Below are 13468 nucleotides of genomic sequence, written 5' to 3' on the forward strand. Positions count from 1 at the left end.
TAAAAAAAAGAATACAACAAATATCTGAAACTTATGATTTTAAAAAACTCAAAATACCATTACTGTTCTCACTAACTTTATAAATAAACATTATAAATGTAAACATTTAGATTTATACTGATAAAACACCATTTTTATCTACACAGAGAATACTACATGAGATTTCATTTGCAGGTAAGGATTCCACCACTTTACAAGTTTGAAAAGGCATGGTTCAATGTACATTAGAATTTTGGAATGTGATTTAACTTTTTCCTGCACAGAGGAAAAAATGAAAAGCAAAGTAAGACCAAAATCTCATTTCTCCTACATGTTCCAAATTTAACAGAATACTCTAGAGGGGCAGAGAAAATTATTTAATATTACCTATAGTATTGCACTTTGTATCAACAGCTTTCATACATTTATTTTTTATTAAAAACAGACTTTACTTGGCCTAGTAGCATTAAGTGTCACCATTATCAAATTCAGATTACTTAAGTTGTTAAATATGGTAAAAAATGTGGGATTTAAATTTTTATTGTTGATATAGCTATTACATATATTATTATATATTATATTTCCTTATCTAGAAATAAAGTCATTTAGTCATAAACTCCTATGTATTTAGAGAACAGTTTTTCACTTTTACCTGTTCCTGTCATTTCATTATCAGTCATTTCTGGCAGGGACTTTGGCTTAGTTGCTCTGTCCTGTTCATCAAGGTTGACCTCTGCAACAGAGTCTAAGGAATCAAGCAGTACCACTAGAACAATATAAAAAAAAAAAAAAAATTAGAGCAATTGTACAGTTCCTTCAATTTAGTATTTTAATCATATGCAAGCTGTATAAAAACAAAGATATTTACATGTAAAGAGTATATAATCATATATCTGTAATAAGTATGATCACATTAACACACATAACTATACTTATATACAAATCTAATATACATTTATGTGTGGGATGCAAAGGGCCCGTGAAAAATAACAAAAAAGGTATTCTCCCCACCCAACTTTATTGAGATATAGTTGACAGTTAAAAATTGTATATATTTGGGGCGCCTGAGTGGCTTCAGTTGGTTAAGCATCCGACTATGGCTCAGGGCATGATCTCATGGCTCCTGAGTTCAAGCCCTGTGATGGGCTCTGTGCTGACAGGGATTCTCTCTCTTTCCCACTCTCACTTGTGCGGGCTCGCTCCCTCTCAAAATAAATACTCAAAAAATTGTATATATTTAATGTGTAAATTTGATGTTTTGACATATGTATACACTGTGAAATAATGACCACAATCAAGTTAATTAATATATCCCTTACCTTATATAGTCACCTTTTGTGTGTGCGTATGGTGACAATTCAGATTTCCCCTCTTATCAAATTTCAAGTATTAAGTATAATCATGCTGTTGTACATTAGATCTCCAAAACTTACTTCTCTTGTATAACTGAAACTTTGTACTCCTTAACTAACATCTTCCCATATCCCCCTCCCCTAGCTCCTGGTAACCATCATTCTACTCTCATTTCTACAAGTGTAACATTTTTAGATTCCACATATAAAGTTTTTTTTTTAATGTTTTATTTTTGAGAGAGCGAGCGAGCGAGCAAGCATGAGCGGGGCAGGAGCAGAGACAGACAGAGAGGGAGACACAGAATCTGAAGCAGGCTCCAGGCTCTGAGCCTTTATTGTTTTAGAAAGGTTGGTAAAGCTCTGAGCTTTTATCAAGTTGTAATCTTTTTGCTGGTGGAGGGTCTTTCAGTCTTGATGGCTGCTGAGCGATCAGGAGTGGTTGCTAAAGCTGGGGGTGGCTGTGGTACTTCCTTAAAGCAAGACGACAGTGAAGTTTGACACATTGACTCTTCCTTTCACGAATGATTTCTCTGTAGCATAGAGAACTTCTTTACCCACAGAACTTTCAAAATTGGAGTTGATCTTCTCAAACCCTGCTGCCCCTTTATCAATGAGGCTTATGTAACATTCTAGATCCTGTGCCGTCATTTCAACAAACTTCACAGCATCTTCAGCAGGATGAGATTCTATCTCAAGAATCTACTTTTCCTCATCCCTTCAAGTTTGACCCTAAGGTTTCAACAATTCAGTCACACATTCAGGCTCCACTTCTAATTCTTAGTTTCTTGCTGCTTCCGCCACATTTGCACTTAACTTCCTCCACTGAAATTGTGAACCACTCCAAGTCATCCACAAGGGTTGGAATCAACTTCTTCCAAACTCCTGTTATATGTTGGGAACATTCTTCCTCTAAGTCATGAATCCTTAATGTTCTTAATGACATCCGGAATGGTGAATCCTTTCCAGAAGGTTTCAATTTACTTTGCCCAGATCCATCAGAGGAATCACTAAGTAGCCCAACTATAGTTTTATGAAATGTAATTTTTAAGTAAGACATAAACATCAAAATTACTCTTTGATACATGGGCTGTAGAATGGATGTTGTGTTATGAAACACGGGCATGGGAATAACATGAATCTCATACCTCTATCAGAACTCTTGGATGATCAAGTGTATCATGGCCTATCTCGATTTTTGACATGCCTTCCTCGTTGAGCTTAATCATTTCTAGCCTCAGATTTAAAGTGAGAGACGTGTGGGGTGCCTGGGTGGCTCATGCAGTTAAGCATCTGACTCTTGGTTTTGGCTCAGGTCATGGCCTCATGGTTTTGTGAGTTCGGGCCCCACATCAGGCTTTGTGCTGGCAGCACGGAGCCTGCTTGGGATTCTGTCTCTTCTCTCTCCGCCCCTCCCCCACTTGTACTGTCTTGGTGTCTTTCAAAATAAAACTTAAAACAATTTTTAAAAAATAAAGGGAGAGACATCTGATTCTTCCTTTTACTTAAAACATTTAGAACCACTATAGGATTCTTAACTGGCCTAAATTCAATATTGTTGGTCTCAGGTAATAGGGAATGCTGAAGAGAGGTAGGGAGATGGGGTAAGAGTCAGTGGAGCAATCAGAACACAACATCTATAGATTAAGTTTGCCATATTACATGGGCATGGTTCATGGTGCCCCAAAACAATTACAAAAGTAACATCAAAGATCACTAGTTACAGATTGCTATAACAAATATAATAATGAAAAAGTTTGAAAAACCCCAAAAATTACAAAAATTTGACACAGAAACACGAAGTGAGCAAATGCTGTTGGAAATATGGCACTGATATATTGGCTTGCTTGACGCAGTGTTGCCACGCTGCATAGTATCTGTGAAGCACAATAAAGCAAAGAGCAATAAAATGAGGTATGCCTGTATTAAAGAGACTATCCTTTCTTCATTGTACGTTCTTGGCCCTCTTCTTGTAGATCAGTCATAGATCAGTTGACTACAGATGCGTGTATTTATTTCTAGGCTCTATTCTGTTGCAATGGTTTTATAGGTCTGCTTTTCTGCCAATAACATACTGTTCTGATTACCATGGTTTTGTAATATATTTTGAAATCAGGGAGGATGATGCCTCTAAGCATTGCTCTTTCTCAAGCTTGCTTTGACTATTTGGAGTCTTTCGTGGTTCCCTATGAATTTTAAAATTGTTTTCTATTTCTATAGGGAACGCTATTGGGATTTTGATAGGGATTACCTCGTAGACTTGTATATCACTTTAGGCAGTCAGGACATTTTAATAGTATTAATTCTCCCAATCCATGAGCACAGGATGTCTTTCCATTTATCTATGTCTTCTTCATGTTTTCTAATTTTCACTGTAAAAATCTTTCACTTCTTTGATTAAATTTATTCCTAAGTTTTTTATTCTGTTTTTTGTTTATAAAAACAACATTAAGTTTTGTATGTTGATTTTTTTTAATCTGGAAACTTAATTCATTAATTCTGCCAGTTGTCTTTAGGGTTTCCTATGTATGTGATCATGCCATCTGCAAATAAATACAATTTTACTTCTTCCTTTCTGATTTGGATGCCTTTTATTTCTTTTTCTTGTCTGCTGTGACTAGAACTTCTAGTACAATGCTGAACAGAAGTGTGAAGAGGAGGAATCTTCGCCTTATACTGAACCTTAAAGAGAAAGTTTTCAGTTTTTCACCTTTGATTAAAATGTTAGGTACAGAGTTTTCACACATGGCCTTTATTGTGTAATTTCTATTTTGTTAAGAGTTTTAATCATGAATGGATGTTGAACTCTGTCAAATGGATTTTTTTGTGTGTAAGATGCTCCAGGGTTTTTATTGTTTTAGTTTTTAAATTCCAGTTAGTTAACATACAACATAATATTACTTTCAGTTGTACAATACAGTGAATGTTGAAGTTCAATGTTTCCATACAACTCATCAAACAAATGCATTCCTTAATCCCTATCAGCTATTTAACCCATCCCCCCAACAAACTGGTAACCATCAGTTTGTTCTCTATAGTTAAGGGTCTGTTTCTTGGTTTACCTCCCTCTCTCTTCCCCCCCCCCCCCCCCCCCCTTTGTTCATTTGTTTCTTAAATTCCACATAGGAGTGAAATCATACGGTATCTGTCCTTCTTGGACTTATCTCGCTTAGCATAATACTCTCTTATCATTTGCAATGACATGGGTGGAGCAATGTATTTTCTTTCATTTTGTTAATGTGTTTTAACATATTGACTGATTTGCATATTCATATTGATGTCTTAAAATCATCTATGATGTTAAGTGTTTACACCATAAACGCAAGCAGGCTGTCCAAAACAGGCTTTTTTCTTTTCTTCCAGAATATAGCTGTTAAACATATACCAACATAACCATTGGTTGAGACTCTGTAAATTACACTTTCTATTGTTAATTAACCATCTTTTTATTCCCCTCTTTGGCTTTATTGAGGTATAACTGAAAAACAAAGCTGTAATATATTTAATGTGGAAAATGTGATGATTTATGTAAATTGTGAAGGGATTCTTACAACTGAGTTAATTAAGGCATGCATCACCTTTTTGGTGAGAACAGCTAAGTTCTACTCTCTTAGCAAATTTTAATTATATAACAAACACAATTGTACTTATGTTATATAGATTCTCAGACTTTTTTTTTCTCAGACTTTTTTTTTTTTAATCTTGTAACTGAAAGTTTATACTTTATTAATCTCTCCTCATTTTCCCCACCCCTCAGCTCCTAGCAACCTCATTCTACTGTTTCTGGGTTCAACTTTTATTTTTAAACTCTATCTGTAAGTGATACCATGCAATATTCACCTTTGTCTTGCTATTTAATATAGCCAAGTGATACATATTGTTGCAAATAACAGAATTTCCTTTAGGACTCAACATTTCATTAGTATATATGTGTCACATTTTCATTCATCCACTGACAGACATTTAGCTTGTTTCCATACTTGGCTATTATAAATAATGCTGCAAAGAACAGGGGGCTATAGATATCTCTTTGAGATAATAATTTTGTTTTCTTTGGATATATATCCAGAAGTGGGACTTTGGATCACGTAATAGTTCTATTTTTAATTTTCTGAGGAGTCTTCATACTGTTTCCTGTAGTGGTTATACCAGTTTACATTCTCACCAACAGCAAATAAGAGTTCCCTTTTCTCCACATCCTAGTCAGCATTTGTTATCTCTAATCATTTTGAAAACTGTCATCCTGACAAGCATGATGTAATATCTGTGTTTTTTTCTTTTAATTTTTTTAATGTTCATTTATTTTTGAGAGAGAGAGACAGAGAGCGAGCAGGGGAGGGCAGAGAGAGAAGCAGACACAGAATCCAAAGCAGACCCCAGACTCTGAGTTGTCAGCACAGAGCCCAACGCAGGGCTTGAACTTACGAACCATGAGATCATGACTTGAGCTGAAGTCAGACACTTAACCAACTGAGCCACCCAGTTGTCCCTCACTGTGGTTTTTAATGGCATTTCCCTGATAATTAGTGAAGTTAAGCATCTTTTTATGTGCCTGTTGGCCATTTTTTGGCTATTAATTTGTATGAGTTCCTTGTATGTTTTGAATATTAACCCTGTATTGGATATGTAGTTTGCAAATACTTTCTCCCATTCCACAGAATGCTTTTTCATATTGTTCATGGTTTCCCTTGCTGTGCAGAAGCTTTTTAGTTTGATGCAATCAACCTCATTTATTTCTGCTTTTGGTATGAAATCTAAAAAACTGTTGCCAAGACCAGTATCAAAGAGCTTATCCCATGTTTTCTTCTATGGGTTTTACAGTTTTAGGTCTTATGTTCAAGTGTTCAATCCATTGAGTTCAATTTTGTGTATGGGGTAAGACAGGGTCAAGTTTTATCTTTTGCATGTGGCTATCCAGCTTTCCAAACACTATTTACTGAAGAACTATTCCTTTTCTCACTGTGTATTCTTTGTACCACTATCAATAACTAATTGACCATATATGCATGTATTTATTTCTGGACTTTCCGTTGATCTATGAGTCTTTCTAAAATGTCAATACCATACTATTCTGATTACTATTCCATTGATATATGTGGTTTTTTTATGCTAATACCATACTATTTTGATTATTGTAGCTTTGTAATGTATTTGAAATCAGGAAGTGTGATACCTCCAGCTTTATTCTTTTTTCTCAAGATTGCTTTGGCTATTTGGGGTCTTTTTTGGTTCCATGTAAATTTTAGGATTATTTTTCCTATTTCTGTGAAAAATGCCATTTGAATTTGATATGGATTGCATTGGATCTGTAGATCACTTTAGGTAATACAGACATTTTAACATTAATTCTTCTAATCAATGAACACAGAGTATCTTTTCATTTATTTGTGTGTTCTTTAATTTCTTTCATCAATGTTTTATAGTTTTAAGTGTACACCTCTTTCACCTTCTTGGTTAGTTTATTCCCAAATATTTTATTCTTTTTCATGGTATTGTAAATGGGATTGCTTTCTTGTGGTTTTCTTTTTTTGAGGTGTCTTTGTCTGGTTTTAGTTATCAGGGTAATGCTAGCCTCATAGAATGAGTTTGGAAGAATTCCCTCTTCCATTTTTTTTGGAAGATTCTAAAAAGAATTGATATGAATTCATCTTTGAATATTTGGTAGAATTTACCCATAATGCCATCTGCTCCTAGTGTTTAGAAAAATAATATATTCTTACATATAACAGGAAGGATTCAAGACAAGCATAAGGGACCTATCATTGAGAAAATCTGTGGACTTTAATTCATTAAAGATATTTAAAAACAAAAGACACATAGCAATTTGTGCAGAATTATTTTGATACTATTCTGAATAGACCAATTTTTGCTATCTAAATATGTGAATATGTAATATTTACCGTTAGCCAGCATGCCAGTTTTCTCTTCTTCCTTAATTAAAAGAAGAAAATAATCATATTATTTGAAACCAAAATTATATAAAATGCCCACAATGCAAATAGTAGCAAAATTTGAAAACCAGTGTTTTACTCCATCATGAGAAAGAAATGTATCTTCCAGATTTCTTTTATTACTCCCATTCACTAATAATTTTACAAGACTAGAGAACATAGCTATGAAAGAACTTCAGGACTGTAGCAATTACCAATTAATTTAGGCCTTTATAAGCCTTGTTTAAAGAATCTTGATGCCATCTGCTCATTCACCTTGCTTAGAAATTCTATTTTTTGAACTCCAAGATAACATGGATACTTTATATAAGATTCTTGCTATAACATCATCACTTTTCTCTTCTTTTCAAAATTAATGATCAACTATAATTTGTAGTCTGTTTCAGTTACATTTTGAGAGACAAAATTTTCAAAGAGGCAGGCCACCAAATGGCAAGATAATTGAAATTTATCAAAATTATAAGTTCCGTTAGAATAAGTTTTATAATTAGTGTCACCTACATTCTCCACTTGGATAGGCAACATGTAGGATTGATTATTCCATAATAACAGAGCTTTAATTCCTTCTACACTGACACATTTTTATGCAGGCCTATATTTTCTTTTCTTTTTCTCTTTTTTTTTTTTTTTTTTTAAGAGAGAGAGAGTGCATGCCTGAGCAGGGGAGGGGGCAGACAGAGAGAGGGAATCTCAAGCCTGCTCCACCCTCAGCATGGAGCCTGACGTGGGGTTCAATCCCACAACCCTGGGATCACGACCTGAGCCAAATCCAAGAGTCGGATGCTCAACTGAATGAGCCACCCAGGCACCCCTATATTTCCTTAATATATCAAACCACTGTGTCTTCTACTGACTTATTTTTCATAAAATATTTAAATTGCCATATTCCAAATATAAATGCTAGTAAGCTTCTAAGGAAAGCCAGCAGATCACATTAATCTTCATGTATTTCTAAAGGTCTTATTTTCCCCACTAAACTGAGTGATATAGAGACAACTAGTGACAAAGCACCAGGTATATTTAAAATGAGAGTATCTATTGATACCTGGGAAGTATTTCTTGCTTCTGTTTAGACAGTCTATGGTTTCACACATGTTTAAAACATGTAATCCTAACATGCAGTCCCCAAAGAGACCTGACTATATAGATCAAGACTAACATAATGGGGCACCTGGGTGGCTCAGTCGGTTGGGCGTCCAACTTCGGCTCAGGTCATGAACTCGCGGTTCGTGAGTTCGAGCCCCATGTCGGGCTCTATGCTGACAGCTCAGAGCCTGACTGGAGCCTGTTTCAGATTCTGTGTCTCCCTCTCTCTCTTTGACCCTCCCCCATGCATGCTCTGTCTCTGTGTCAAAAATAAATAAACGTTTAAAAAAAAAAAAAAGACTAACATAACAAATAGTAATTATCCTACTTGTTAATATAGGTAGCTTCAGAGAGTTCTATATGGCAGACATTATGTAGTAATACCCTTAGCCAATCTTGCTAAGAACTAAGAAGAGATCTGAAGTATAGCAACACTGAATATGAATGAAGTAATGAATTAATTCATGATCTTAGTCTAGTAAGTTTCAGACAGTAATGTCACTACTAGCATAAATACTGAGGAGAGATGTTTTTTGTATTTCACAAGGACAAGATCTACCAAAGAAAGTGTAGCTTAATATACCTGTTTAAAAATTAGATTTGAGATTTCAATTAAAATTTTAATTTTTAAAGCTTAAGGAAATTACTTGCCAAAAGAGATCCTCTAGAAAATCAATTGCCAGGGGCACCTGGGTGGCTCAGTCAGTTGAGCATCTGACTTCGGCTCAGGTCATGATCTCGCAGTTTGTGGGTTCAAGCCCTGCATCGGGCTCTGTGCTGACAGCTCAGAGCCTAGAGCCTGCTTCAAATTCTGTGTCTCCTTCTCTCTCTCTGTCCCTCCCCTGCTCATGTTTTGTCTCTCTTTGTCTCTCAAAAATAAATAATGTTAAAAAGTTTTAAAAAAAGAAAGAAAATCAATTGCCAAATTTATTACAATTGACATCCTGAATTAAGAAAATGTCTGAGTGTTAAGAGACCTATAGCTTTACAACAATGAGAAAGACAATAAAAAACTTTGTATTTTGAGCTCTCCATATAGTGACAGTCAGCTAAGGTGATGAAAGAAATTTCAAAACTGTCAAATATATAATTGATGCATCACCTGTTTGGGTACATGTATTTTTTCAGATTTGGGATTTTCTTTGGAATTAGTCTCTTCTTTAGTGGTCAAAGGTGCATCAATATCCTCCTCATCTTCAAAATCATCACTGTAATTTTCTGAAGAAAATAATTTAAAAAGATACAAGAATCACACTGTTAAAAAAGTCATATTCCAATAAAAGACTGCTGAGTTCCAAAGAAAGGAGACTGCATAAGAATAATTTGCTGAAATATTTACATAAAGATATCTTTAGAGAACATTTTTTTTGCAAAGATTTAATCAGAATTCAATCCGTAGACTTAAGTTTATTTTGTCATCTTGTACTTTCAAATAGTTATAAGAGTTTTAAATTTTAATCTTTTAAATTATTAACAGACTAAAAATTTCTAGAACTGTCCAAAAATTTTTATATCTTTAAAACAAACTTTAACACTAAAGACAAAGTCTCAAATACCCTACTTATAAAAGGCAGTGCTTTTTTGAAACCTTGATGTTGTTAAACACAATTGTTAAATTTGCTTATTTTTTTGATTTTTTTTTTTGTCTGTGTAGGTTATTTCCAATGTAAGCCTGAAACAGTACCTATGAAAGGTCTATCTCTAGCCCTTCCCTTGGGTAAATACTGGCTCTACATGACCTAACATTTCCCAATCTTGGGCACTTCTCAGCTAATGTCCCAAATCATATCTCAGTTATGTTACACCAGAAGGGAAAGGTGTGTCCATCTTAACATGATGCCATTAGACTACTTCTGGAGAAGGTGTGGAAGGGACTATCTGGCCAGGATTTCTTCACCAATTAAAAACAATTTTTTTAACGTTTATTTATTTTTGAGAGAGAGAGAGAGAGAAAGAATGTGAGTCGGGGAGGAGCAGAGACAGGGAGACCCAGAATCTGAAGCAGGCTCCAGGCTCTGAGCTGTCAGCACAGAGCCTGACACGGGGTTCAAACCCACAAACTGTGAGATCATGACCTGGGCTGAAATCAGATGCTTAACCGACTGAGCCACCCAGGTGCCCCACTTCCCCAATTTTTAACTTGTTTATTGCCCTTAAAGGAATGACTGAGATCTGTGACCTTTTCAGAGTGGAAACCATCATTCCAGAAATAAACATGACCTTAACTATATTTCAAAAATTAGATAACATTCAGAAACAAGATGGCCTGATGAATGAAAGACTGTATGAGGTACTAGAGAGTCTGCTTCTGGAATGGCTGTCTTTTAGAATGGAGAGGAAAACTTGAGTTTAATTAATAATGAAAATCTGGAAATGAATTTGAGAGGGCTTAGAAGTTAAACAGAGATGTTTCTGAAGGTAAACATCTCTGTTTTATTAGTTCATAAGAATACAAAGTGGGTATAGTACATGAGGTAAATAAACTAGCTTAGTTGGTTAACTACTCAATTATCTATATTCTGAGGCTGAGAAGCTGACCTTTGTTTCTCTCCCATATAAGAAAGAACACTGAGATTTTCTAAATATTAGCAGACATAATTAAATTTGCAAAACAGTTATTTTCTAAATATTAGTAGACATAATTCGCAAAACAGCTATCAAGAAATTACTTTGTATTAGACATACTTCTAGATTCTAGAACCAGTATAACATGATTAAAATTCTAATATTCTACATGGGAAAGAAAATATGGGAGGGTATGACAATGAACTTAAACAACTATGTGGGATTTGAGAACTACTTGAAATCAACAGAAGGAAAATAGTGTTTGTTTGGCTACAAAGAGGCAGTATGCGAAACAGTTTAGATAGTATACCATAGCACTTAAGAGCATAACCAGGAGGGGCACCTGGCTGGCTCAAGTTGGTAAAACATGCAACTCTTCATCTCCGGGTTGTAAATTCAAGCCCCACAATGTGTATAGAGGTTACTTAAAAATAAAGTCTTAGGAGCCAGAAGGCTTGGATTTAATTCCTGGTTCTAGTACTTATAGTCTAGAATCATTGGCAGGTCAGAAATCCTCTTTGCCTCATTTTCCCCATCTGTAAAGTGAGGATGCTAATAGCACTTATCTCAAATGGTTGCTGAGAAGATTAAGAGTTAAAGTGTTTAGAAGAGTGGCTGGTGTATCATATGCCCTATTTAAAAGTGTTAGCTATTACATTTAGTAATAATTATCTTTGTTAGCATTATTATAGCTAGTGTTGCATTTAATCTGAATCAAAAGTTAATAAGGCCAAATATTATTTTGTATTGGAAAAAGTGCTAATGTGCATTTTTCAAAATTACATTTTGTTAGTTGCATTTTGTAACTGAATCATCTACAGGCAAATACTATAACATATAAATAACCAATCCCTTCTCCAGGAATTTGTCATGAGTAAACTAAGGAAAAATCATTGGTAGATACAGAGATGACAACAGATGAGAAATAAGTGGAAATAAAACAGCGTATCAGAGATTTCAGAAACATTAAGGCAAATTAAGTTTATATAAAAATGAAAGAGTAAAACCACATTGAGAAGGTGGTTTTCATATGAGAAATCCCAGAGATAATAATATGCAGGCTCTCCCATATTGTTTGGAAAACAATGAGAATATTCATTTGTAGTGTTCAAACCTTTTTGAGACAAAGATGTTATACACTCAAGGTACTATTTCTATTATTATATTCCCTAACTTTGCAACTTTGAAAATATTATTTGCATAAATAGAAGAAGTTTTTTAAAATTCAGATAAAGTAAATAACAGTCAATGTATAAGATCTGAATGATAGACTTTGTAGACATTTTCATTCTTTGTGGGAAAATTTCCCTGAAAATTTTAATTTGAATACGATGCAACCTACAGGACTTTCTCTTCTACTATCCTGGATTTCAAGAACTTTGTAAACAATGAGTAAATTGGACTAAATATATGAAACAACTATTTACAGACATTGGACAACTGGCAGCACAAAAATATGATTCCTAAAAAAAGAAAAACAAGTGAGGTGAGCCCTATGGAACTTGAAGGTACATACATTCATGAATGTTAAGCAGGGAGGGGAAGATCAGGACAGTCTCACTGTGCTAAGGTGACAGAGATAAGAGCAGAAAAGCTGGGCAATCGGAAGTTGTAGGGCAGTAACAGAGGAAATACCTATGTAGAAACAGAGCTCTAAAGATCTGCATGAGGTCTCCTTGAGTCTTTCCTAAATATTAAGTCATATTTGTATAGTTTGAGCAACTGAAAAGCTACAGGCTGGAAAATTCACAGAGATCACAAGGGGTAGTGAGACTCTGGAGCTCTACCCAGCTGAAGTGGAAAAAATCCTCATTGTTTAATAGAGTCATTCAGTAGGAACCTCAAAAAGGCTGTGCCTTACTCCTAGTGTCAAACTGTACTGTGGAAGTCTACTCTAGACTTCCTCTAATAAAGCCCAAGAAAAGCCTTGAAAGGATCAAGCTAGCAAAATCAGTTATCTGCCAGAACAAAGCTCGACACTCTTTATAAGAAAACAAAATGCAGACACTCAACAATGTAAAAGTCTGCAATATCCAACACCCAATAAAAAAAATCACTAAGACTTACAAGGAGGAAAATGTGACCGTAACTAGGAGAAGCAGCAGTCAATAGAAAGAGACCTACAAATGCACAAACATTGGGATCAGCAGAATATGTTTAACGCTAAGAACTTGAAAAAATGAACATGAGAAAAGATACTGAAGAAATTTTTTTAAAAAGACCCAAAACTTTTAGATTGAACTTCTAGACTGAAAGAAAAAAAATATAAGATTCAATGAATTAACAAAAGATCAAAAGAAAGAAGAAAAAAAATCAGTGAACCTGAAGACACAGTAATAAAAACTGAAGAACAGACAGGAAAAAAACTTTAAAAAATGAAAGTCTTAGTTACCTGTGGGGCAAAATTTAGTCATTTCACATAATTATAATTAAAGTCAGAGGGCAGGGGATGACAGAAATAATATTTGAAGAATTAATGGGCAAAACAATTTAAAAAATGTTTTATTTTTTTATTTTAGAGAGAGAGAGAGAGAGAGA

At 34.7% G+C, this 13468-nt stretch overlaps 1 protein-coding gene across 3 annotated transcripts in view; it reads right to left on the reverse strand.

Annotated features, from left to right (window-relative positions):
- Positions 1-13468, reverse strand: part of CEP162 (centrosomal protein 162) — a 100535-nt gene that overhangs the window by 64744 nt on the left and 22323 nt on the right. For 2 of the 3 annotated variants that reach the window (XM_049653964.1, XM_049653963.1), the window contains exons 7-9: positions 9468-9583; positions 7229-7259; positions 632-745 (exon numbers count right to left, since the gene is read on the reverse strand). In XM_049653964.1, coding sequence (XP_049509921.1) covers positions 632-745; positions 7229-7259; positions 9468-9583 — 261 coding nt within the window. Of the gene's footprint in view, positions 1-631; positions 746-7228; positions 7260-9467; positions 9584-13468 lie in introns of those variants that run through there. The other variant, XM_049653965.1, reaches the window with a different exon arrangement.

This window comes from Panthera uncia (assembly GCF_023721935.1).
Source record: "Panthera uncia isolate 11264 chromosome B2 unlocalized genomic scaffold, Puncia_PCG_1.0 HiC_scaffold_24, whole genome shotgun sequence".
Lineage (NCBI taxonomy): Eukaryota > Metazoa > Chordata > Mammalia > Carnivora > Felidae > Panthera > Panthera uncia.